Below are 26,180 nucleotides of genomic sequence, written 5' to 3' on the forward strand. Positions count from 1 at the left end.
CCCCGGCGCCCCTCAGACGGCCGTGGGACCGGCGGGGCGGGGCGGGGCGGGGCGCTGTCCTCCCGCTGCCCACGCCGGGCCGGAGGCACCGCCCCTTCCACCCCACCGCCCTCCCTCCGCGCACACGTGCTCCGCTCCCGCCACCGCCCCTCGCTCCCCATTGGTCGGCCTTGCCGAGAGGAGGCGGCCGCGCCCAATCGGAGGGCAGCGCCTCCTGCGCGCCGGCGAATGGTGTTTAGGAGCAGCGTCGCGGGCCGGCGCTGCCTGTTGGGAGGCGGCGGGAGGTGACCCGGGACGGGCCCGCGGCCGCCAGCCCCAGCGACCCCGCCAGCCCCACCAGCCCCGCCAGCCCCACCGGCCCCCGGGAGCGCGCCCGGCCCGCGCCCCTGGCCGGTATGGCGGGATCGCGGGGGGGCCGGTCGGTGCGGCGCTCGGCCCGGGCTGGCGGCGGGTGCTGCTGGGCGCTGCCCACGGCGCTGCTGTGCGCCTACGGCTTCTTCTGCAGCGTGCGGCCCTCGGAGCCCTTCCTCACCCGATACCTGCTGGGGCCGCACAAAAACCTCTCCCAGACCCAGGTACCGTGTCCCGGGGGCACCTTGTCCGTGTCGTGTCCCCTCCTCCCCCGTCCCGTCCCCCATCACCCCCCCGCCCGGGTGCCTGTGTTTCCCGTGCAGCGCGTGGGTGCTGGGGCTTACCGCGGACTCTTTGTTGTTTCCTCCTCTCCCCAGGTGTTCAACGAGATTTACCCGGTGTGGACGTACTCCTACCTGGCGCTGCTGTTCCCGGTGTTCTTGGCTACGGACTACCTGCGGTACAAGCCTGTTGTCCTACTGCAGGGCCTGAGCCTCATTGTCACCTGGTTCATGCTGCTGTATGCCCAGGGGCTGCGGGCCATCCAGTTCCTAGAGTTCTTCTATGGGATGGGTACCGCCACTGACATTGCCTATTACTCCTACATCTACAGTGTTGTCGATATCAACCTGTACCAGAAGGTCACCAGCTACTGCCGGAGCGCTACCCTGGTGGGCTACACAGTGGGCTCCGTGTCCGGGCAGGTCCTTGTGTCAGTGGCAGGATGGTCCCTCTTCAGCTTGAATGTTATCTCCTTAACCAGCATATCCATTGCCTTTGGCACGGCTTGGTTCCTGCCGATGCCACAGAAAAGCCTTTTCTTTCACCACGTCTCAAGTCAGCAGCTCAGTTGGGAAATGAAGGTCATGGACTGTAAAAATGGCTCAGCAGTTCAAGATCACCCCAAAGTGCAGAGGGCACCCGGCTGGGAGGAAGAGACAAAAGTTCCCTTAAACGGGGAGGGTCATTCAGCAGAGAAACAGGTGAGTTGTGCCCTGGGTTTCCGTAGGTAACAGATGCTATGCTAATGTCCTTGTCATGCACGTGTACGTGTATAGGTGCATGTGTGCATATGGGTGTGCGTACAAACGGCGTGGTAGAGATGTAATATCCAGCAGCGGAAAGTATCCCTCTGCTTATCCTGCTTCCTTATTTATGGTACAGGAAAGTCCTATTCCTGGCTTTTTCTTGATTGAGCATGGTAGGCTGCCCCTTAGTTTTTCTGAAGTTGCACTATGTCTCGCAAGCCTGTGGTTAAAATTCTCTGGACCCCAAGCTGTTGTTCAGTGGTACAAAGCAAGGGATGTCTCTGTGGCATAAAAAACTGTGCACCGCGTCCAAATTCTGCATGTGCTTCTGGACTGCACCCTGCGACTTGCAGAAACAAGGTGATCCTCCCTGCACTCGTGTTTTGGAAACGCTTGTGCAAGTTGTGCAGTAATAAGCTGTGTAGTAATTGGGTTTGATCTTGTGATCCTGGAAGGAAACTGTGGTAGTCCTTGTGGGCGCTCACAAGCTGGCACTGATCAGTTAGACAGGGACAGAACGTGGATAAACTGCGGGAAGCACCTGTGTGTACCGACAGCTTAACGCAGCCCACAATGCACTGAGGTAGTGCCCCAGTTTGTGGCTTTTGTTGACTTTGTAACCTCTAACACAGTTGCTTGTATGGAAGCAAGCGCAGAGGGGCCTTGTTCGGCAGCGGGGTCTGTTGGGGCTCAGGAGGTGACGAGCAGGCAGCTTTCAGTTTTGAGTCCCGACGCAGGCGGGCAGCTGTGTGCTGGGCAGGTCTCTGCCGTGCTGCTCCGGGTATCGCAGGTGTATGGAGAGCCTGGCGTGGCAGGGGGATTCAGGGCCGTGGGGAGAGGTCGGCCTTGCTCCTCGATCACACGGAGGTTGTGCTTGTTATGAGAACAAGCCAGAAGGTGCAACCGGCTGTTGGCTTAGTCAGCTAATGAGTACTTCATGTAGCAAGTTAGCAGGCTGAGGGGAGGCAGAATCGGGGCTGCTTTCCACTCCTTCCAGCTACAGCTGGGATTTAAAGGTATTAACATTCCAGGGACCTAATCCTGCCCCATCCAGGTTGGTCGTCCATGCTTTACACTTGAATGCTGAAAGAGATTTAAGATGAATTCTGTGCTGATATTGACTGAGGCATTAGTATCACTTACCAATCCCTTTTGTTTATCCTACTCCCACCCTGTGAGAGCGAAGGTGGTTCCATGCTCCTGGTATTTTTAAAAGAGGAGCGAGTATGCTTGCATAACCATCCAGAGTTCAGTCACACCGGGTGCTGAGCGCTGAGAAGTGCTGGTGTGGGACGATAATCCTTCTGACTGAGGTAACAGCAGCCACATTTCATGAATGTAAGTGAATGGCTGCAGGAATAAATGTCCTGAAGAAGCATCATCAGGCAGCGGGAGGGCGGAGGAGCCTTTCCAGCTTGTCGGGCACACGCTTGGGTTGAACGGGCCAAATCAGTTTTGATAGCATATGTGAAAGTTCCCTTCCTTGGTTTTCCTGCATCTGAGCTTAACGCTTCACGTGAAACCTTCAGTGGGGGGGGTTAGGTTGCTATAGGTACATTGCTGCAAGATGATCTCTTCCCAAGTTGTTCTGTTGGGCTTTGGAGGGGCGATATCTGCATGTGGAGCAAGTGTTTTGCCATTGGCAAAGCACCAACGGGACTGTGTGGTGTTTATTAAAGATGCTCGGTGACACTTGAGTGGTGGAAAAAAGGGAGTTTGGGACATGCTCTGGGGGTTTTAGTAGAAACACCGTCAAATGAGCTCATGGAGAACAGTCTTTCCTGGGCACACACTGCATGATTCCTCTGGGGAAAAAGCACACTGCCAAGAGCCCAAAGTTGCTGCTGCTGACTGGAGACCTCTCTGAAACTGGATGTGTGATGGCACCATGTGCAATAGCTCAGTCCTATGACAGTGCTGTGTGTTTCCCTGCAGGGAATCCAAGTTCACAGGGGCTAGAGATGCTGTGTGGGCCTTGGGGGCTCTGTGCAGTCTCACACAAAGTAACCACTGCTCAGTTACAGGAGAAGGGTCTCCCCGGTCTGCAAAGACTCTGTATGTGTGTGCATGCAGCAAATACAATCAGCAGCTCTGTCTACAAAGTAAAGACGTCCTTGTTTCCTCTGTTGCTGGTGGCACAAAGTGGTTAGGAACATGGCTGTAATGGCCTGTACATAAAAAGCAGTTTCATTTGTCATCATCCCCTGTTGCTAGAACTGATGTATTTTCTTTTTTTGCTTGCTTTTTTTTTCCAAACCACTTCATGGGTCTGCCCTCTTTCACGCTTTCTGGCGGGGAAAGCTTTGTTTTTATCTCATGTCATTTATTCCAGCACCTGCGTGTACAGGAGCTGCCGCTTGTGATAGACACTTGTGTGTCTGGTGGAAATAGCTTCTGTTTCCCTTCAGATCCTCAGGCAACATGTCACCTTCTCAGAGCCTTGGCAAACATTAACCGAGGTAGAGAGCGGTGTAACGAGGTTTCTTTAGTAATAGCATTCAGGGCTTATAAATATTTGAAGAAGCAAATTGTCTCATTTGCAGGGAAGCACACTCATCTGGTTGCTTCCATGTTCTCAGCACTACCAAATTTGGTTGAATTTGGTTCTAAGTGTCAGTGATGTTTTTGCCTTTATGGTTTCCAGGACTGGCTTCTGATCCTCTCTCAGTAAAGTGGATATTGCGTCCCCTTCTTCTGTACCACTGGTACCTTTCAGTTGTTCACATAGTACTTCTAGCATCTAGGAGTTCCTGCGCTCTGCTTGGGAGAGACAGAGACTGGGGGGTTGTGTGGGACTGAATCCTTCCTCTGCCCTGCAGGAGCTTGCCCTGGTTAGGGCAGAGACCAGCTGTTGGCACTCTGGCACAGGGAAGCATTTTATTCATGACTCCGTAGAGATTTGTATCCAGGAGTGGTACTTTCACTCACCAGTGACCAGGCCGCTTGAAAGGAGCAATTTTGTGGAGCAGTATGAATATCTGTAACTGGTGACTTAATGTTGCTCTCTCTTTTCTTCTCCAATCCATGCAGGAGCAGAAAGTGGACATTGTAAAGGTGCTCAAAGATCTCTGGCAGGACTTCCTGCAGTGCTACTCCTCCCAGACCTTGCTCTGCTGGTCTGTGTGGTGGGCGCTGTCCACCTGCGGCTACTTCCAGGTCATCAACTACGCTCAGGGCCTGTGGGAGGTGGTGCTGCCTTCTCACAGCACAGAGGTCTACAATGGAGCTGTGGAGGCGGCCTCGACGCTGCTAGGTAAGCTGCTGCTGCATCTCCTGCTCTGCTGAGAGAAATGCCTTGTGTCCCTCGAGGTCACCAGAGTGTGGTTTGGAAGTGACTTGCATTCCCCCTGCGTGCAGGAGGCCATCTGGGGTGAATCTTCAGTGACATGCCTGGGTACAGTAGTGCTGACTTTGTTGCTGCATGCAGCCCATACTCTTGTAATCCCGCGTGTAGGTGTTTAAAGGAGCCTCCCGAGTCAATCTTTGTTCTGAGATATTTGGCAGGAGGCCCCAGGCATGTGGCTGACTGTGTGTTCTTGGCTGTCGCCATGGCAGTGGGGTTATGCTTAACGCTCAAAGTCAAGCGAAGGGCCAGTATGGCTTTACTGCTTTTCCTTCTCTGGCAGCGTTGGGAACACGGGAAGGCTTCCTGTACGCACACAGCTTGCAGCGAGCCACCTTCAGTCCTGTCAGCACCAGGAACCAGAAACGCTGCTCAGATGAAAGAAGCTGCTTGGCTGGAAAGGGCCACGTAGCTCAGTCAACACAAACATTTTGTGTATTAAGTTGTTTAATGCCATTCCTTCACTAGAACTAGGGCAATAGCTTTTTAACATAGCTAACATACCCTTGCAGAGGCTTTCTAGGTGTTGCTGTAATATGTTCCTTTACTTTGACAGAGTCATCATTACACCATCTGCTGTGGGCATCACCTACTTGGGGGCAAAAGAAACGAAGGAACACAAACAAGGAAAGCTTAGTACTTTCTTGAGCGTGCTCAGCCCCCTCTTGGAGTTCAGCGGGAAGCTGTGTCTGGTTTATAGTTCTAAAAGCTGGTCTACCACCCATAGGTAGTTGGGTTTGAAACTGTCAGTGGTTTGATTCTGAAGGCTCTGGCCATTCAACTGTCTTTGGTGTGTTAAAGCTGTACTTTAGCAACTTGCACATGGTTCCTCCACTCTAGCATGATGCTGTGGTTCTTATTCTTGTTTGATTTGGCTTGTCTACCATCCTGTCTTGGTCCCAGGAAGGAGAAGAATCACTGTCAAAGGGAAAGACAGCCCAAAGCTTGGCCAAATGTGGGCAGACTATTAAAAAAAAAAATTTAAGTATTCTTCAGACCTTATTATGAACATCTTTGATACAGAAGTTTGAGGGATTTTTTGGTGTGTTTTTTTAAAAGCCTGTGGACAGTAGACCGATTGCAAGAAAAGGTGGTTGGCACTAAACTCAAGCAAAACTGAAGGTTTTGGAATTGATTTTTTTGATTTGTCATTTTAGCTTTGATTTTTTTTCCTCCCCCTCTACTATCATAAATGGTCTATAAATGTTTTTGGCTGATATTTTCCGAAAGCAAAATAGCCTCTGTCCTCAAACAAAAAAAAACATTTCTGCTTGATGCAGATTTGTCACTTGGAACAAGTGAAGTTTAGCAAACTCATATCTCAACTGAAAGCTTGAAGCATAACAAAACTGGAAGGGGTGCAAAAGATGAGCATCCAGTGACCTGAGTTCTTAGGCACTTCTAGAGTAAATGCTCTAACTTCTGATTTCCAGATTGAATTTATTTATGAGTAGTTTGTTTATGTCTGACTTCATGCCAAGGCTGTGTTTTAGCACAAAACTGTCTCATTCTGGCTTCTCATAGATAATCTGTCCTTTGCTCTGGGCCAAAGAAGCCAAGCTTTTCTAGATGCTCTTTGGTAGAGTTAAGCTCTTCATTCACTTTGTCATCTTACTAGTTCCTCTTTGTACCAAACCTGCTTTGAGTTGCACTCTTTTTGAAGATGGAGGACCAGAGCTGCACTCAGCTTTATTCAATGAGGCCCCAGACTTGTAGAAGGACGTTGACGGTCTTTACTTTTCGCCCTGTATTAGAAGCGCCTTTCCTGGCACATCCCAGATCTGATTTGCCATTTTCATTGCCCTTAGTAATGCTGTGCTCAGTTATGAGCAAGGTTTGGCAGTCTTCATGTAAGAAGCTGTTGCCATACCTGCACTGCCCTGCAGAAGGGTTTGGATAGAGTGTGGTGACTCATGTGGTTGTCAGCTTCCTGTCCCAGGTATGATAAATAGTGTTCCTTCTAGTGAGGTCAACTAGGAGCATCCATGCATCTTCTTGGGAATGTGGCAATCCTTTATCAGGTGGGGATGTGAAAACACTGAATCAGCTGTAGGTGTCTAACTGCAGGACGATTCTATATCCTGTCATAATTAGGTGTCAGGCCGCTGTAACGTTGAGACACGGTGGGGAATAAAACTTCTTGCTTGCTGTGAGGTTCCCAGAGAGCAATGCCTGTTCCTGGATTTCAGAATTGCTGAGAAGGTAGAAAGAAGTCTCTGGGACATAGCTTCTGTTTCATCTTGGGGTTTTACAACTGGGGGAGGCAGTCTTTCAAAGAGCAAAGTGTCAGTCAGGCAGTGCCACAGCAGGCACTGGAAGGAAGAGTTTAGCTGCTGGTCTGCAAGATTGATGAGAGGCCTGGCAGGGTTGCAGGCTTGTCTGTGCCGATGGTACATAAGGAGCCTTCATGTGGATGAAGGGCTTCTAAGATTGCAGGCCAGCTGAGAACCACAAAGAGCTTAGATGCTGCTCTATAGCACTTCTGTACAGTGGTTAGTTGCTGAATACAATCCTGGTTTTCAGAGATCTCTGGTAAACCTCCCTTTGTCAGTATGCTGTTTGTCTCGCTTGCTGTGTGCAGCCACTTGCTGTGTTGCTATGCTGCTGGTCGCTGTCTGGCTTGTTTGCAGAACAGGGCCTGCTTCCACCACGAACCTTCATGTAAATGTCTGTACTTGGGCTTCTCAGCAGTTACAACTGTGAGAGTGCGTGAAACCCACCTTGACTGCTTGTTGACTTGCATGAAATATCACATGCTTTCCATCTTGTGATCTGTCTTCTCGTCCCCAGCCCCACTTTGTAAAATCCAGCAGGAATCATAAACAAACCTGTTGTGGCTGTAAAGGTTTGCTCTTGCACAGTCAACAATGCGTGATTGTAGTTTGTGATTAGGCTACATCCCAGGAGATGGGGATTTGAACCTCTGCTCTCACTTAATCTTACAGCCCAATGAGAAGGTGACAGTAAATGTCAGTTTTTGTGCCACCTGGGAGAGAGCTCCGACAGCTGTCTATCAGAGTGCATAACGTTTTCCTCCCTCCTAATGGCCTAAAGTACCACAAAATAATTAGCTGAGTGCTTTTGAGAACCAGGGTTTGCATTTCTGTGTAGCCCAGTTGACAATGCTGCTGTGGTCAGGTGCAGAGGACTGAGTGGCAGTGGTCTGAGTCCCGGGGCTGTTGTGCCTCTGAAGCCAGGGAGGAACTTCAGAGGCAGTTATTGACCTCTGTTGTGGTTTTGGGGTTTTTCTGTTCCTGTAACAGTGAATGGGATTTTGCAGCAGGTTTTTAGGTGAGGGAGAGGTCAGGAAGCAGAGCTGCTAAGGTGTGCATGTTGGTGTCCTCCACTTCAATCATGTTTGGCTACGAGGGGCGGTACATCTTGTAATACACAGCCTCCAAGTGTAATAACTAACAGTTATGCTTTTCTTCTCCTCACAGGAGCTGTTGCAGTGTTTGTTGTGGGTCACATAAAAACATCCTGGGCAATGTGGGGTGAGGTGGCACTTGCCCTGTTCTCCTTTCTTATTGCTGCTGCTGTATATATCATGGACACTGTTCGTAACATCTGGGTGTGCTATGCATCATACGTTGTCTTCAGAATTATCTACATGCTGCTAATCACAATAGCAACGTGAGTATCTTTAATGTAAATAGCTCTCAAGGCTATAGTGGGTGTGAAAGCTGGGCTGTTGTCTGTGTAACAAAGGTCTAGCTTACGAGGAATTTGGAAACCCGTTGTAAGGGTTTGTGTTGTGAATTCAGGTTGGAAACTGAGGCATGGAGATATATTTGGCTGGCAGCCCAGGCTCCAAAGTCTTGTGACACAAAAGGGACTATTTGTAAATACCAGATAGTGCTGCTGGTCAGGGGAATGTTTTGCACAAACATGGCTTGCAGGAAGGACCAGTGGAGGAGAGGACAGTGCTTTGCCGGTGGTGAAGCGTGAACTTTCCCAAACCTGTAAGAAGGGAAAGGTTCTTGTATGTTGTTTGTCACTTTGGGGAGGAAAAGAACAGCTTTTGTTGAACCGTGTGTATATAACAGCTATAACAGGACTCAGGCACAGTATGAGGGGAGGTGCTGAAACTGGTAACTCCAAAATGAGTTCCATCAGAGCGCACTGCATCTTCTCTGCCTGCCAAAGATCTTTAGCTCCATCGAACAGGAGTGCTGCTTCAGTAAGGCTGAGACCCACACAGCCTCCCAAAGGGTGCTTGATTTGGTTTTTTTGACTCTTAGATGTCTTTGTGGGTCTCTTCTAGCCTCTATGCTTGTCTGACATGATTCTGTTTAGAGAAGTACACCGCCAGTGTGAAGCAGTTAAGCCTTAGGTGTGGAAAGTGCTGGACAGGTCTGTGTAATTCCATTAGGTTTCCTAGAAGCCTTGTCCAGAGATGTTTCTCCAATTCTTGCATTTCCCTGCTTTTTCACTGTCCTTATGTTTCTGGTCATCCTTTTCTTTCCAGGTTCCAGATTGCTACAAATCTCAGCGTGGAGAGGTACGCTCTGGTATTTGGGGTCAACACTTTCATTGCCTTAGCACTTCAGACTCTGCTCACTTTGATTGTTGCGGATGCCAGCGGGCTTGGCTTGGATATTTTCACCCAGGTATGACAGGCTCTCTTAGCTTTACTGATGGGAGGGAGGAAGATAAACCAGGCTGGAAAGCTTCTCAGCCACCTGTTTGTCAGTCAGAGGTTTGCCGACAGAGATAATCACTGATGCCTGATATTTTTAGAAGAGTAAGGGAGCTTGTGTGTTAACCCTCTTACAAACTTAGTAGCTGCTTGGTTTAATCACTTTTTTGTGTTTTTTTTTTTTCCCCTTTCCCCTTCTCTGCAGTTCATGATTTATGCCTCCTACTTCGCAGCCATCTCACTGGTGTTCCTGGCCAGTGGCATATACAGTATTGTGAGAGCTTACGGAAGACAAGAGCAGATGCGAAGCAGACCTCCTGACAGCCAGTAGCACACCAACTGAAGACTCTTGGTAGCTACGCATGAGGGTGTAGGTCTGGGGGGTTTTTTAATCTCTGCCTCTTCTTCCCAAGGCAGTTGCCTTAATGGTATTTGAACCATATTTATACTATGTTAGTAGCACATTTTAGAAGGTAAATGCCTTTTGTTCTTCGTTGCATATATGGGATGTGCAGCAAAGAACAGGAAGTTTTTCTTAAAGAATCAAAGCCTTGGGAGCTTTTAGTCCAAGGCTGTGTGTTTGGAGGCTGCCATTGAAAAGGCAGCTTCATCATTGTCTTGTCAAACTGCTACCCTCTGTCACTGAGGTGCTGCTGCGGGGCAGAAGCAAGGGCACACTAATAAACCTCTCTGTGGAGAGCCCCAGGCCTGGGACAGGATGTTGCCTGAGGCCTGTGCTCTGCAGCATGGCTCTCCCGTGCCTGCCCCGTGATGCTGGATGCTGCCTTCTGAGGGCTAGTACACTTAGGTTTTTGCACACGCATCCTTGAGTCGCTTTTAGTGTTCCTGCTCATCCTGTCTGTCACCCCTGCTGCCGGAGTTTTACCTTAGCTGATCGTGGTGCTTTCTCAAGGACTCAACCGTGTCCTGAGGCAACTTGTGACACTAGTAGTTGTCTGTCAGCAGCACGACCTGTGCCATGAAGGGCTGTGCCCAAGGGAATGTAAAGCTAGAGGGGAAGCTTAGAGAGAGTTTAAGTAGACAAAATGCTAGTCTGCAGGACTCTGGTTGCCTTTGTCCTTTTGGACTGCAGATGCCTGTGATAAAAGATGTTGCTGCCTCATAACCCTGGAGGCCGGGCTATTTCAGTGGGATTTCAGTGGGATGGTAGATGTTAGTACAGCACTGAGGAGGAAGTTGACCTTCAGGATTTTTAAGCTATTTTTTGGTGACCTTGGAGAATCACGACTCTGGTGACTAAATAGACACCTTCAGTTATAGTAGTAAGTGGGATAACTGCCTGAGGCTTTGAAAAATGCTGATTTCTGGTCTGCCATTTCCCCTCCACTGTTACTTTAAAATGCCTTTATGCTTCTGGTGGGTCTTGATCAACTAGTTCTACCTCTTTCCACCTAAGCAGGACAATGAATGTTTGGAGTGGGCAGTACTCTTATTTTCTCCAGTCTAAGCAATTTGGGATTTGCCTCATTACGTGGTTTTTAAAAGTAACTTATTTTTTCCAAATTGCTTCACTGCTGGGAAGGGGTTGCACAGAGTAGGTCACCTGGATACTCAAGCACCATGACCAGTACAGCAATAGATACCATTAGTACACTGTGGACTGTTGCTGTGCGGGCTGTGGTGAGTTTTAATTGCGCAGGAGAACTGGCAAGGGAGAAGATGCGGTGCAGCGAGCTTCCCCACATGCCTTTTCTCTGTGTGCTGGTTAGAGCTGCTTCCTGCCAGAACCTGAGGGAAGGAGCTTTGGTCATCACTTGGTTTTAGTGCCATGGAGGCTTCATGGCGTCAGGGTTGGGAAGGCTTCTGTCCCCTGGCTGGGCCAGGTGCGGCCTTTCTCATCGCTTTGTGTGCCTCGGCCTCTACCACACAAGGTGAAGGATTAATATGTTTGGGATGTGCCAAGTGGGGTCTGGGGAGCCCTGCTGGGCTGGCTGCTCAGGAGAAACAACTCTCCAAAGCTTCTCTGCGTTTGCAGCCTGCCTCCTAAAGCACCGCCCCCCCCCCCCCCAAATGAAGGGGCTCAGCTGTACTGGTATTTGCATGTGTAAATGTAACTGCCTTATCCTGAAATGGAAACTTGAAGCCACCCATGTATATATTCCTTTCTTTACTGGTTTTTTTTTGGGGTGTGTGGTTTTGTTTGGGGTTTTGTTTGGGTGTTTTTTTTTTTTAAATAGGATCTGAAGCCATGAAATGCTAGCTGATTAGCTGTCCTGGGACAGGGACAGTGGGTGCACTACATATCCCATCCTTTGGGTTCCTTGGTCTGATGGCAGAGGAGTGGGTGAGCAGCACTCGCTTTAAGCGATTGAAAGAAGCAGCTCAGTTTTAATCACACTTTTCATACAGAGGAGAAAAATAAAAAAAAAAAAACAACAACTTTGGGAACAACACGTTTATTTAAAAGCAAGTAAGGAAGCTAATGAATTACAGCAATAACAATGACTTTTTTTCCTACCAAAGTAATGAAACTGTGGCAACTGCAATAGAGAGGCATGCTATGCTGTGTGTGTCTTCAGGCCTGTTAATGTCTGCAAGCCACACCTGCATGTTGTTGAGTTTCCTGTGCTTCCGCTGTTGCTGTGGTGATGAGGTGACTGTAGAGCCTGTCTGGAGCTGCATGCTGAGTTACTGATGCCCATGAAATGCTGTGAATACATTGATGCTGTTGGTTTCTAATTGAATAGCTATTTTTGGTAAATAAAAATACTCTTGAGAGAGACCCTGTGCGGCCAGTGTGTGTTTTGTCGTCTGATACCTTGCTAATCCACAGTGCTGCTGCAGTTAACTAATGCAGGTTGTTCTGAGCATCTTTCTTACAAAGAGGTGGGGCAAAAGCATTTGCAGGACAGACCATGCAAAAAAAGAATCAAGTCTTTAATATGATAGGTGTTGACTGTTCTACATAGGCTTGCAGAGCTCTGTGTCTTGGGTCTTGCACTGAGAAACCTTAATTGGTGAGTAGTTCAGAAATACCATGCTGAGTTCCAGTGTGGACTGGTTCAGTGGGGGAGAAAATGTAACTGAGACAGGGTAACTCTGCTCAGGAAACATTAGTTTCACTGAGGGTGACTTGTAAGGGAAAGGAAGCGCAGGCTTGCTGTGTGGGATCACCTTTCTATTTACATCAACTGAATTAGAAAATTGGGGTCTTAAGGAAGAAATGCCTTGAACTCCCCACCCTGGGATGCCCACCCCTGACTCTCCTGGACTTCTGGAAGAGATATCTTGTACCTGATGGTACAGCCTGGGATGCAGGGAGAAGTGCTCTCTGAATATCTGCTTCTGCTGTGGTGTAGTTCAGTGGGGGTAGTCATCCAAGCAGCTCTCTGCACAACACCCCAAACAAGAATATAGGTGGGAGAGGGGAGGTGAAAGTGAGATCTAGGGAAAAACTGCTGTTATTACAAATGTTGCCTTGAGAGCCTTATCACTGAGGCAGGAGTGAGAGGACTGTCACCATGTCAGGCTTGCACTGGATTTCATTCATCTGCCTTCTCCGGGTGTATATAGGAGTCAGCTGTGCGGGGATGAGCTTCTTGACAGCACAGGGGCTTAAAAATCTCTGCTTACACAGGACCAGAAGGTAACTACTCTCTCATACATGTCTAGCATTTACCCTTTAGGGTGGATTTAAGCATTTCATTTCTCTGGTCCTGCTGAAAGGTGCTGTGACAAGAATCTTGAGGCTGCTCTTGCCTGTGAGCAAAGCAGATCCACGTGAACCGTGGCAATCCTCCTTGCTCCTCCCATTACATCCTGCCACACTGTGTACAGCTGAGAGTGCTGAAAAGGGACACTCGGAAAAGGAGCCGAACGCCCCTGTTTGTGAAACAGCATGCAAGGCAGTTTCATGGAGAGGAGATAAACGCTACGTGTGGCTGGGGTTCCTCCCTGGGATGCTCTGCCTGTTTCTTTGTTCCAGTTGATGCTGGGAGCTGCTGGAGGTGAGTGTTAAGACCAAATCTGTGTATCCTATGCCAAGCTTGCTATGGTGCTGGTAAGATGTGGTGTGGTGAAAGGGAGTGGGCAGGTGCTGGGCTTGTTCTGTTTGAAAGGTGAGGAGCTGCCAGAGGTTGCTCTTTCAGTCCCTCTGGGCCAGGTTGCTGTCCCCCTGGGCTGGCACTGGCTGTGACAGCCTGCCAAGGCATGGCAGGGTTACCCTGAGTCGTGCTGTGGTTGTTTGCATGTGTGCAACAGCCGGCTGGCTGCTCTGGCAGTGCTCTCAGGGAAAGGGAAGGGCTCTGTGCAGAGGTGATTATGTTAGCTTCTCCTATCAGTGTGATAGTAGCCAAGCACTGGGAAAGAAAAGGAATTTGCTTATGGAAGGGGCAGGAGGCTGGGAGCGCTGAACCCTATTCCCAGCAACTCTTGATATAGTCAACCGTTTCCTGCACAGCATACGGGAGGTGTTCAGATGCTTGTGTGACATTGCTCTGGACACATTTCACAGCCTGTTTCAAACATACTCTTTGTAAATTAGAATTCCATAAACACAGTGTCTGATGCATTAGTGACAGAGAAAAGAGTAGCCAACGTGTTGGGGCCTGTCCTTGGAGACCTGCACTGTTTGGCTAGTGTTTCTGTTGTGTTTTTTCACGAGACTGTTCTGTAGCTCCCTCACACATGGGAACGACTGAAAACCTAAATTTAATGACATATGGGTTAATGAATGAATGCATGAGTTGAGATTGATCGTGAGATACTGTTGCGTTATCATTATCAAGCATCACAGCTTGATCTTCTAGCAACGGGGTCTTATCCTTGTCTTGCCATCACACGGATTTGTAATTAGCTGAATAAAGCATCTTTTGTGAATGAAAGGGGTAAGTAACACTGACTTTCAAGACGAAGGATGGTCTTATGATAAAAGCAGAGCAGAAAGCTTTGATGCTGTGTGCAGTTCCCTTTGTTTTAGTCTGCTATGAACTTGTCGAAACCGCTCGTCTCTGAAATGCGGAAAATCGGAAGTTCAGCGTATTGTCTTCAAGCATGGGAGTCTCCAGGTACAGTGGGAACAACTGCCAGGCAGGTACTCAAGTGTTATCTCAGGCAAATATCAGGGAGCCCTTCCAAATCCATGCCAAACCCCACTTCTCTTTCTGGATGTATGGTGTGGGCTTAGCAGAAAGGTTATGGAGCTGAACCTCCTCCTGTGACGTGGGGCCTAGGGTGAGGGCTTTCTTTCAGAGACCTTCCAAACCCCACCCTGGAGGGATTTAGCTTTGTGCCCCACGTTATTGTGAGTGAAGGGGTAACTCTACCTGCGTTACTCTGAGAGTTATCCACACCCTAGCTAAATTTATTCATGGCTGTTTTCTGCCCATATTTTCTTTCATTAACATTAACCCTTTAGTGCAGGGGGCGTGCTGCTCTCTGAGGCATTTGGCCTTCTGGTGCATTTGTAGATTGCCATTCTTTGCTTTGCTGGGCTTGTGTATTCCAAACTGGGGGCCCTGGCTGGGTGTGCTGGGCGCTGTGTCAGCACTGCCTTCGAGGACAACTCCCTCCCTCCACCCTGGGGAAAGCCATGCTGCCACAGCCCATGTGCAGGCAGGAGCACTAAGGGAGGAAGGTCATTTCCCCAGACACGGAGCTGGGAAGCCATGCTGAATGAGCCTTGGTCAACACCAGTGGCCACTCCCTCCACCTTTACAGCATCGCTGGAGGTAAGTTAATGGCCTCCATTGTATTTCATGGCATAAAGACCAGGAAGGAAACCCCAAGCCTCGAGGAAGAAACAGGCTTGGTTCCAACTACACATCCTGGCTCCCCTTCCATCATGGCCAGGGCTCTTGCTGTGGTGCAGAGGGCTGCCGGCAGTGTGGGGCGCTTCCCCTTGCTGTCTGGGGGCTTTTTCCAAAAGGGGATTTATTCAGAGCGGGTTGTGGTGGCTTTTTTTCCTTTTCACACTTCAAAATCCTGGGAGCGATGTTGTGTAATCAATGCAGAGCAGTACCTCGTTGGAGACAGGCACTGGATTCATTAAGCAAACGCTCAGATTGTGACAGTGTTACCTTTCTCTCTGATCACCAGCCTGAGCATGAATAATACAACACAAAATACGCACGAGCAGGTGCATAATTTAACAGCAGCGAAAGGCTTTTGGCTGGGCTGGGAAAGCTGCCTGCGGCCCCCCCTCCTGAGTGCTGCGGTCTGTGGGCCTCCCCCCACGCCCCCCAATACTCTGCTTCAATTCCCGAGCGTTACATGAGATTTCCTAACGCAAAGGGCAAGGAAAGCGGCTTTACCTAACGGGCCCCCAGACCTGAAAATGGGGGACAAAGCCCGGGGAATGGAGGGGGGGGGCTGTACGGAGGCCCGTCTCCATAGCAACGGGGCGGTGGCGCCTCGCGAGCGCGCCCAGGTCCGCGCCTGCCGCTGCCTCGGCACAGGCGGCGGGGAAGAGGTACGGGCGGGGCGGGGTTTGGTCCTCGGGGGCCACCGTCGGTGGTGACCATTGCTGCGGGAAGGTGACCGGGAGGGGCGGTCCCCGCCGCAGCCATGGCAACGCCGCCGGGCTCACCGACGGGGCGGGCCTAGGCGGGCGGCGGTACCGGCACCTCGTCCCCCGGGCCGGGCGGGCAGCGGCGGGACGGCGGTGAGCGGGGTGTCCGAGGCAAGCGAGGCGGGGCTGGCTCCCGCGGGGAGCAGGTAGTGCCGGTGAGGGGAGCGGCGGCCGCACCTGCCGGCCGGGCCCGGGGTGGCCGCTTGGCGAGCGGCTGCTGCCGCGCTGCACCCGGCCTGCCCTTATTTGCTGCGGGCCGGTGAGAGGTTGTTTCGCCTGATGGCGGGCGCTGGTAGTAATGCCGGGGAGGCGCTGCCTGTGGGGCGGCTCGCTGGCGAGCGTCGCTTGCCGAGCTGCCCGCCTTGAAACGCGGAGCCGGGTGCTGGTGGTCCCGCCCGCTGGGGCTGGACCTGCCCCACCCTAACGGTGCTGGGTTCGGCTTTCGGTGTGTGCCTGTGGGTATGTTTTGGCGGCAAAACCCCCGAAGTCCATCGGTGTGTTCCCTCACTTGTTGTAACCGTGCCTGGCCCGCGCGTAGCCCCGCAGAGGCGTTGCTCAGCTTTGCAGAGCGGGTCGGTCCCAGCGCACGCAGCCACACACCCCCTGCCCTCAGCTAGAACAGAAACAGGTGAAAATGAAGACGTCAGATTTTTTTCTGAATGGTTTTGGCCCCTATTAAAGTTGAAGCACTTTAATCATAAGACCCGAAACAGTAAGATCTGGTTCAGGAATTTCTTAACCAAAGTGGTGTAGTTTTCCATGGCTGGGTTCTGGTGCAGAAGGGGGGCTGCAGGGGCAGCTCCTGCGAGAAGCAGCCAGAAGCTCTCTGCAGGCCCCACAGAGCAAACACCAGCCGACTCAAGGCCGGAGTTGTTGCTGACCGAGGCTGAGCCCATTGTTGATGATCACAGTGCCCCTGGGAATCACACTTAGGAGAAAAAAACCCGCAAGCAGATGCTTTTTGCCTCCAGAGAAGGGAGGGAGAAGATGTAAGAAACTCTGAAGACACTAAGGCCAGGGAACGGGGCGGGGGGAGGAGGCAACCCAGGTGCCGGAGAGAAAGATGCCCCTGCAGCCCATGGAGAAACCCATGGTGGAGCAGGTGGAGTCATACAGAAGACACTGTGACCTGCATTGGAGCAAGTCCCTGACAGCACTTGCAGTCCATGGAGAGAGACAGGGGCACAGAGATGAGTGAGAGAGAGAGACCCACGCTGGGGGGACTTGTGACCAGGACCAGGCTGGAGCAGTCTGAGACTGAGAGGCATTCAGTGATTTTATGACTGCACCCCATAGCAGTGACCCACGCTGGGGCAGCTGGTGAAGAGCTGAAGCCCTGTGGGAAAGAACTCACGCTGGAGAAGTTCGCGGAGGACTGTCTCCTGTGGGTGGGACCCCACACTGGAGCAGGGGAAGGGTGTGTGGAATGCACCCCCCCAGCTAAGAAGGAAAACATCTCATGAGGAACTAAGCAAAACTCTCATTCCCTTGCCCTCCCCATGCCACAGTGGGGGGGAGAAGGGAGTGAAATCATGACTAAAATGAAGTCTACTAAGAAGGGAGGGGTGGGGGGAGGTGCTTTAAGATCTGTTCACACTTCTCATTACCTGACTCTGGTGTCACTGGGTGTGCAGTGCAGTGGCATCAATTAGAGAGTTTCTTTCCTTTATTCCATGTAGATTCTGTCTTGCCTCTGATGCTGATGGCAGAGTGATCTCTCCCTGGCCTTATCTTGACTCCTGAACCTCTCAATAGATATTTTCTCCCCTGTCCAGCTGAAAAGGGGAGTGATAGAGCAACTTTGGTGGGCATCTGGCCTCCAGCCAGGGCTAAACCACCGCACAAGGTCCTTAAACTGAAATTATCTCTTCAACCATGACTATGTTGCAACAGAAGAGTCTGGGGGTTATGCTCCTGCCCTTTATTATATGTATGCTAAATAAACAGGTTTCCTCATTTGCAGTGTTGTCCCAGACTGACACGAATGTGTTGTGCTCAAGGCACAGTTCAGCTGTGTAGCTTTTGTGTCTGCTTACCCTAATGAAGTCAAAGAGAAATAGTTCTTTTGTGCTGAATACGTACTGCAGCAAAGTAACCTCCATTAAGAATCTGCTACAAGTCACCACCCAAACCAAGGATATTTGTGAGGAAGGGGCATTTCCCAGCAGAAAGGATTACATGTTGTATGAGAAGAGGTACAGGAAAAGCAAGGTGGAAATAGAGATGGTGTGGAGTGCCAAGGCAACGGCCTGAACAAGCTGGAAAATTTAAACTCTTAAAAAATCTACAGTGATTCTCATGGCAAGTGGTGGCTAAAAAGAAGTGGAATAGAAGAAAGAAAATGCCAGATTTTCTTGAGCAAAATATGGATCAAACAGAAGGAGAGTTTTTATTAAAATCATATATAAAGAAGCCTGTAACAGAGTGCCCAGTTTTATTACCTTTTATTCCTCTTAAACAAATCTGGATGAAATCTGGGGGTCTAAAAGAGCAGTGCTTTTGTCAAGCATGGTACACAAGAGCTTTAAGAAGTGGAACTGGTGTTCTTTTGAGGAAATAACTAGGACCTCCAAGATGGTCATCAGCATTTAAAAAAAAAAAACTTGAAGAAATTTAATCAGCCTCTTCTGGAAGGAAGGGTTTTTATGAAATGTGTGACAAAAAATGCACTGACTGATTGGGAAATCGAGGTGACAGCCTTCTAGTCTCAAAGGGCAGGGTGCTCACACAGCAAGTGCTGTTTTGCAGTTCAATGGTCTTCCAGGACCAGAGCCAATTCTTGCATCCCATATCATGTTGCCATCTGCTAATTGTTGCATCAGGATCTTCCAGTATGTTGTAAATGACATGGATTTGTCCTATTAGATGCTTAGAAGTGGCATCTTCCAGCCTACAGCAGAGGGTACAAAGAAAGTTTTGAATACATTTCCTTGGTTTTCATTGCTTTTGCAACCAGTAATAAATAAGTTAGGGAGGGAATGATGAGCAGCTACAACTGTAAAAAGAGCAGAATCAGCTGTTGAGGTTGATGTGTGTCCACACATCTTTAACCATTCTGTGTCTTTAGATGGAGGCAGATGCCTTCAGTTGAGAAAGCTGAGCTGAGGGGTGGCAGTCAGTCAGCCTGGACCCCCAGCATCTCAGCAGTCCTTCAGGAGCTGTTGGCACTTGAGAGCCACATGGTCCAAAGATTAAGAGATTCAATCCTTGTAGTGGCTCCTCTTCAGTTTTATCATGAATGTGGCTGTATTCAGCCTGATTAGGTGGTTACTGAGTATTTCCCATTGTTGTCTTCCTCAGAAATGAAAACCAGAACTGAATCGTTTTCTCAGCCATCTCAGTGTCTGTGTGACTTGCTTTGCCCCTAACGCTCATGGAGGTGACAAGGTTTGAAAGCTAGCTGCTAGTAAATGTTCAGTGACTCTAGCCAAAGGTTCCTGTCAGGAGTCCAGTCCATGTCTTCTCATTTGAATATGTCATTACAAGAACCATTTTGATCATTTGATCTACTGTAAGCCATGGCATATATCTCCTAGGACTTGTGCATCCCGTGTCTTTGCAATGTAAGGTTAAAAGAGCTGAGATTTCTCTACAGGGAAGTGGGCCAGGCAGGTGTAAAACACACCTGGGAGCAACACAAGCTGGTAGTGCTTCTAATGCATATAAACTAGTAATGTCTTTATTATGGGTCTTTAACACTTAAGAGATAGTGAGTTTTAGTCTTGGCTCTGTCAGAGACTTGCTGCATGACATAGAGCAAGTCACCTTGGTTTCCTTAGACTCAAATCTTGCCCTAATAGTCGGAGCTGGGAACGCTAAAACTGTTCATGTTTACAAACTGTTAGCAGTCCTTAGTTCTGAGTGGTGCCGTGGCACTGTCTAACACACAGCTCACAGGCTTGTTGTTTCTGATTTAAGAGAAAGCAGTGTTCTATGTTTGTTTGCCACTAGAGTTTTAAAACATTTTTTTTCCTTTCCTTTTTATAGTATTACTCTAACACATCACCAAAATGAGTGAAAAGGAAGACCAAGGAGATCCAGGAGATATGGGTGATTTAACAGAATACGAGGATGACTTTGAAAAAGACCTTGAATGGCCTATGAATGAAGAAGAAAATCTTGGTGTAAGAGAGGTATTTGTTAAATGCTTGTTGTCTTATCTAAAAGATGAAATTGAATAAAATTTTGAATCATAAGCACAATATTCAATATGATTTGAAATGTGTAGGTATATTAACTGAATTTTGACAAGGAAGTGTATTTGAAACAATAGTGAAAAATAATTTAGTGGCTGGTCAGTATGGTTATAATTGCCTTAGAGCAGAAAATTCAGTGTTCCTTGAAAATATGTTTGTTTCAAAGGCACTTCTGGGTTCCTTTAAGTGTTTGTGCAACATGTTCTGTTTTTATGCTGTCACTGATTGCTTCACTGCTCAGGCCATGGTTAGAAGCTCTGTACAGATATGAACATGGAGAAACTGCAAGAGAGCTGTTCAGGCCAAAACTGTTAGTTGTGACATACACAGTTTGACAGCCTGTTTTCAAATTAGGGTGGTTAGTATTGCTCTTCTCTCTCACTGTTTGTTTTCTCTGATTCTGTTTTTTTGTTGGGAGAAGAGACGATTTTATTTTAATTTTTTTTTTTTTTAGAATCCTGAAAGAAATGAAGATGATGATGATGAAGGAGAAATCGTTGAAGTTGCAGACAGCTTTGAGGAAGACAATGAAAAAATGGAAGAAAATCCAGATCAGCTTTCAGAGGTAGAGGTAGATGTGGGAGCGAGACCCTCCCACGAGGATAGTTTGGAAACCAGGTCCGATGTTAAACAGGAGGACCGTGTGTCTGACACTGATAGTGAAAGCTCTATCCAGGAATCCAAGCTGGAAAACCAGCAGGAACAAGATGAGGAAGAGGATGAAGAAATAAAGCGTTACATCCTGGAAAAGATTGAAGAAGCCAACAAACTGCTGGAGAATCAGACTCCTGTGTATCAGAACAGAGAACGGAAATTAAAATTTAAGGATAAGTTAGTGGATCTCGAGGTTCCTCCTCCAGAAGATGCTGAGGTTTATAAACCTGACCTTGCGAGAGGCGATGATGTTTCGAATAGGCTTTCTCAGTTGCACATTTCTAATGAAATGGGACAGGAAAGCACATCACTTTCCCCAGGTGCTGGCAAGAATGAGGAAAAGAAGGATGATAAGGTCCTAGTGGAAAAAGCTGGGAAGTTTGAACTCTTAAGTTTGCGTGATATTGAAAGCCAGGGCTTTTTACCTCCAATAAGTGTTTCTTTTACTGATATTGAAACTCAACGTGCGTCTCCAAAACCTTTACACTGCGATCCTTTTGGCACTGCCTCTCAAATGAAGGAAGTGCCTCCAGTGCAGCCAGGAGCACATTCTTTTTCTCCTGCTGGAGAGGAGTCTGTGTATGTCCCTAAACCTCCAGCTAACCCTAAGCGCCGTCCAACTTCTGCTGTCAACGCTGCAAGAGGGCTGGGAAGACGGAAGACGCCGCAGAGAGCGCAGTCCGCAAACACACCCGTGAGAAGCTCCACCTACTGTCTTTCTCCCAGACAGAAAGAATTGAGGAAGCAGTTAGAGCAAAGGAAAGAAAAGATGAGGAAAGAGGTAAAGATCTAGAGGCAACAAGTAGATCACAGTGACCGTCCTGTTCTTCTGCTTCACGGAGCCCACGTGTTCAGGGCATTTACTGCATTTTTCTGTCGTAAAAGAGGCAGTGGTAACAACACCACCTGTAACATTATTAGTAATAGGACTTTGCACAGAATCTCTCAAAACTCCTTTCCTTAAAAGGAAAAATCCACACCTCAGAGAGTGGTGTAGGGTCATGCCTTGTGCCCAGGAGAAATCCAGTATTTATTTAATATATCCTTCATAAATAAACCTTCTCCTGCTGCAGTTTTGCTGCTTTTGCCTACTGACTCTGTACCTAAGTTCTGTTACAGACCCACTGTTTACATGAACATACCCCATGGTATCGCGTCTCCACAGATCACACGGCACTGCAGGGAGTGAACATTAACCACAGTGATGCAGGTGCACGTGGGTGTGCTCATGGGGTATGTCATAGGCAGTTACCGTGTGGGAGAGCGTTCGGTCACAGAATAAGGTTTACGCAGGGGAATGACTGTGAGACCTTCCCAACAAAGCGGGGTGTGTTTGAGACGTATGGAAGATAGAGCTGGCTTCAGAAGTGGCATTGCCTCGTTGCTTGCTTAAGATGCCTGCAGGTAAAGTCACACTGACCTGGTAATATGCCTGGATAAGGTTTTGCCTGGGTGAGTGTTTTAAGTTTTCTGAACGTGTTTGGTGCAGAGTAGGTTGTTGTCCCCTTTTTCTATTAATGGGTACTACTTTTCCTTGTGATTTGATTTTACCTGATTGCTATACAGAGGACAAAAAGAAGAAAATATTTCCACTACTGAGGTTATTCTTGTATCTATAGGGAGCAATAATTTAAAAGAAAAAAAAAAAGAAAATAAAACCAGTTGCTTATGTATTACTGGGGAAAAAAAGCCACAAAACTTTAATTCTTTCTCAGCTCCTTATTCAGAAAAAAAATAGTATTTAATAGAGAGTCAGGAACTTCAGAAATCTTTACCAAAGATTTAAAAAACTTAAGATGTTTTGCTTTACTCTGCATTATGATGATGATGGATCTTTGCATTAGGTGGTTGGACTCGATTATCTTTAAGGTCTTTTCCAACCAAAACCATTCTATGATGATACAACTTCAAAAAGAACGCTTTGCTCTGTGTGTTGCTCTGTAAAAAGAGCATGGAAGCATCTACCATTTCTCTGTGCTATGATGTTCTAGGTAAGCTGGCCGAGCGGCTTCAAAGTTGCTTCCTACCTGTGGAAATAGGCCTGTCCTGCTTTATGTGAAAGCTCTGCTGAGGCTTAGCTCAGCAATGAGGTTTATGAAGTGTGTTTTCTTTGCATACCACAGACTTGATCCCTTGATGCCATACTTGGCATATTTAAAGTAGAAGGTAGTGTGGTGGAGGTGAGGCAGGTTATTTTCCTAACAGTGTGTGCTGAATCTCTTCCTCTGTTGGCTGACCACTGAGAAGGTAAGAATGTCTTACCTTACTTCTTTGTTCTTCAGTGGAGCTCTTCCATCCTGTGATGGATTTCACAGGCATGAAACATGTCTTGGCATTACTGGGATACATCTACTTTGTTCTGGTGCGGTGGGGTTTCTTTCATTTCAGTAAATTTGGAGAGTAGTCTGAGTGTTGAGTGTAGGTGGGAGGAGCATCATCTGTTTGCAAGAAGGGTAGATTTCTACAAGTGTTGAAACAAATGGGGATTGTAGCTTTCAAAGAATCAAAACTCAGTAGACTGTCCTCATCAGCTTTCTGAAGGGACGTTTGAAACCTTCCTTCTCTTTGTAGTTACTTGCTAATTAGCGAAAATGAGATCAATAATTAGCAAAAACTTTTCTCAATTTTGTAAAAATCTGCGAACTTGAAAACAGGTTTAAGCTATTAATACCCCTTCAGTGAATACATTATAACTTAATGTCCAGAGAAAAATCCTTATTGATAAGTAGTGCCTGCTGTCCCTATGTAGTTTAGTAGCCTTTAGGGTTTAGTGGTCCAGTAAGCCTGAGAGTTTAATTAATTTTTAAAATGAGTTTAAACCGATCCATTTTAAGTCAGTCAGAGCTACTGGGCAGGCTTAATTTTAAAAGTCTTCAGCTGTTGCTACTGTGAGTTGAGTTGAGTTGTGTCATGGAAGTGGAGGTAATCACAAAAAGAGTATCTGAATGTAACTTCAGCTGCAGAAGTGCTCTGACTTGGTTTTTCCTTTCAGGATCAACCATGACGCAGTCATTGTGTATTCCTGTTTTGTCAGTATTTTTTTGTCTTGTATCACTCAAATGGCTTATTTATTGTCTGTTGTGACAATGAAGGCCTTTCCAGGTTAAAATAATTCTCTTAAAAACTTATTTTATTCACTCTTAATTCCATTCAAGGAAGAAGAAAGGAAAAGGGAGCAAGAAGAACAGAAGAGAAGAGAGAATGAGATGGTTTTTAAAGCATGGTTACAGAAGAAGAAAGAACAAGTACAAGAAGAAAAGCGAATTCGTCGTGCAAAGGAGCTGGAAGACTTAAACAGCAAAGTAAGATCTCCCTAATGCAGGGCTGGGATCTGTAGTGCTCTCAAATAGGAAAACCAAATTCTCAGCCCATGCTCTTTGCTAAGCTCGTGAAATGTCACAGGGGTAGGAAATGTTTTGGTTATGTTGCTTTCAGTGAAGAACTAGGCTGACTTGCACGCTTAGGATTGCCCTGTTTGTCAGGGTGGCTTGTGTCATAGAAGCTACGTATATGAACTTAATAGCAGCTGTAAAATCACAGGAGATACAGGAATGCTCCTTTTTACCAGGAGAATGATTTGGTGGAACCCTGCAGTGATCGAGTAGCCACAAAAGCTTCTGAAGTGCCCTCCTTGCCATCAGAATTTGTTGGCAGGTGACTAACGCACGTGGCCTGACCAAAACCTGAAGATTCAGATGCTCTGTCGCTGAGTTCTCTGCCTTGCAGCAATGGGCTTGAGCAGCTAAATTCAGTATTTTTTTTACAACATACCACTTTGAATGCTTGCTTATATATATGTTCCCTGCCAGATGAGCATGTGTTCTAGAAATTTACAAAGTATGTTTCATGAATGGGAGAAAGTTTAAAAAATAATCATTATAATGTGATAAATATAAAGGTCATTGGGTGACAAGCTTTGTGTACATGTTTGTTGTTTGCTTTTTTTATAGGATAGGAGCAGGAATCCAGAAGAAGCCTTCAAGTTGTGGCTTAAAAAAAAGCACCAAGAACATATGAAAGAAAAACAGAAAGAAAATTCAAGACGCCAGGCTGAGGGAATTGCTTTTTTCCCAAGAACAGAGGAATGCAACAAAGCCTTTAAAGAGTGAGTAGGGTCACTCCTAAGGAATCACATTTGCACATTTTGTAGTCTGTCAGCATAAGACTCTAGTCATTTTATGGTACATCTTTACTGCTGAAGTCATTACAGGGGTTTGATGTTTGTTTGAGGCTTTTTATTTACTAACATTTTAAAAAATACTTGCTTGAGTGTGCACTGATAAACTTACAGCCTCGTGAAAATACATTAGTTCCTTCATGTAATTTGCTGTTCCCTGCTGTGAACTTGTCAGAACCTGACCTAAAACAGAGGATTGCTTCTGCTGAAAAGGGGAGATCCTTCTCCTCTGCCCTTTTTGCCTGTTCTGGAACAGGCTTGAGTTAATTCCGTTCATTAAATAAACAGAAGGTTCATCCAGTAAAGTGATTTCTTTTTTTCCCCTCAAGCCCATGAGTTGACCCAGCTCAATGAAATAGGGGTGCAGAAGCAGAAGAATTGGGATGGAAAAGTAGTGCCTCCTGTGTTTGGGAGTGGGAGGCTTTTAGGGTGGTGCAGCCTAGACACCTAACTTTATCCTAGGTGACTTTAATGCGGGGGCTGGGGGGAGGAAGTCTCCTTTGAATGGATGATGATGAACTTCCAGTTGCAACTGTCAGTGCTTCTAATCCTCTTTCTCCCTCTGTAGTTGGCTGAAAAGAAAGAGAGAAGAAAAGCGAGCAGAAGAACTGGCTGCTAAAGAGAGAGCAAGGCAGCTCCGATTAGAAGCCAGAAGGGCAAAACAGCTGCAGAACATCCACTGCATTAGCGCAGAGCCTAAAGCCTTTCGCTTTACAGACCACTACAGTTGAAAGTGTGGTGTAACCACAGAGTTTTTGGAGGCAACCCTCTTAGTTTTTCTAGTTTAAGGTTTTGCTCTTTACAGCTACTGACTTCTTATTTTGTTGGTGGTGTTTTTAAAGCTTTCAAGCAAGTTTAACGATTCCCATCACTGACAATGATTTTGCTATCTATTTATTTGTGATTTTGTTGACAAGCCTGCTTTTGTGTGTAACTCAGGGAGCTTCTTGGTTTGACCAAATCTAAATGAGTGCAACATCTATATGCAGGGGTGGCAAATACACATTCCTGGCTTTAAAAGGCACCTTAGACTCAGCACCACCATGAATTCCTGGTTGCAGGCTATTGTGTGAAACACTGATTTTAAATGTTTTTTTCCCTTCTGAATTAACATTGCTGTTTGCTGCTGCTTGTGATGAAGACTCTGCAAGATGCTATGTTGTTGGAAATGCTGTTTCTTGTACCACTCTGTATTTGACCTTTGTGTTGACCAGCTGTGAACACTGGCAGGACTGGAGGTTGGTTATTTTAGTTCAGGTGCAG

The 26,180-nt window shown here is 47.5% G+C and overlaps 2 protein-coding genes across 2 annotated transcripts; both read left to right on the plus strand.

Annotated features, from left to right (window-relative positions):
- Positions 1 to 395: 395 nt before the first annotated feature.
- SLC19A2 (solute carrier family 19 member 2) lies at positions 396 to 9,692 on the plus strand (the record flags this gene model as incomplete). Its single annotated transcript, XM_084269133.1, has 6 exons — positions 396 to 575; positions 729 to 1,334; positions 4,410 to 4,632; positions 8,163 to 8,355; positions 9,191 to 9,332; positions 9,567 to 9,692. 6 exons carry the CDS (start codon positions 396 to 398, stop codon positions 9,690 to 9,692), a joined length of 1,470 nt encoding a protein of 489 aa, XP_084125259.1.
- A 10,208-nt stretch (positions 9,693 to 19,900) lies between these two features.
- CCDC181 (coiled-coil domain containing 181) lies at positions 19,901 to 25,770 on the plus strand (the record flags this gene model as incomplete). Its single annotated transcript, XM_084275607.1, has 5 exons — positions 19,901 to 20,023; positions 20,541 to 21,521; positions 23,896 to 24,042; positions 24,691 to 24,845; positions 25,486 to 25,770. 5 exons carry the CDS (start codon positions 19,901 to 19,903, stop codon positions 25,646 to 25,648), a joined length of 1,569 nt encoding a protein of 522 aa, XP_084131733.1. The 3' UTR covers positions 25,649 to 25,770.
- Between the last annotated feature and the right edge of the window lie 410 nt (positions 25,771 to 26,180).

This window comes from Gallinula chloropus (assembly GCF_964237585.1).
Source record: "Gallinula chloropus genome assembly, chromosome: 1".
NCBI classification, from domain to species: Eukaryota; Metazoa; Chordata; class Aves; order Gruiformes; family Rallidae; genus Gallinula; species Gallinula chloropus.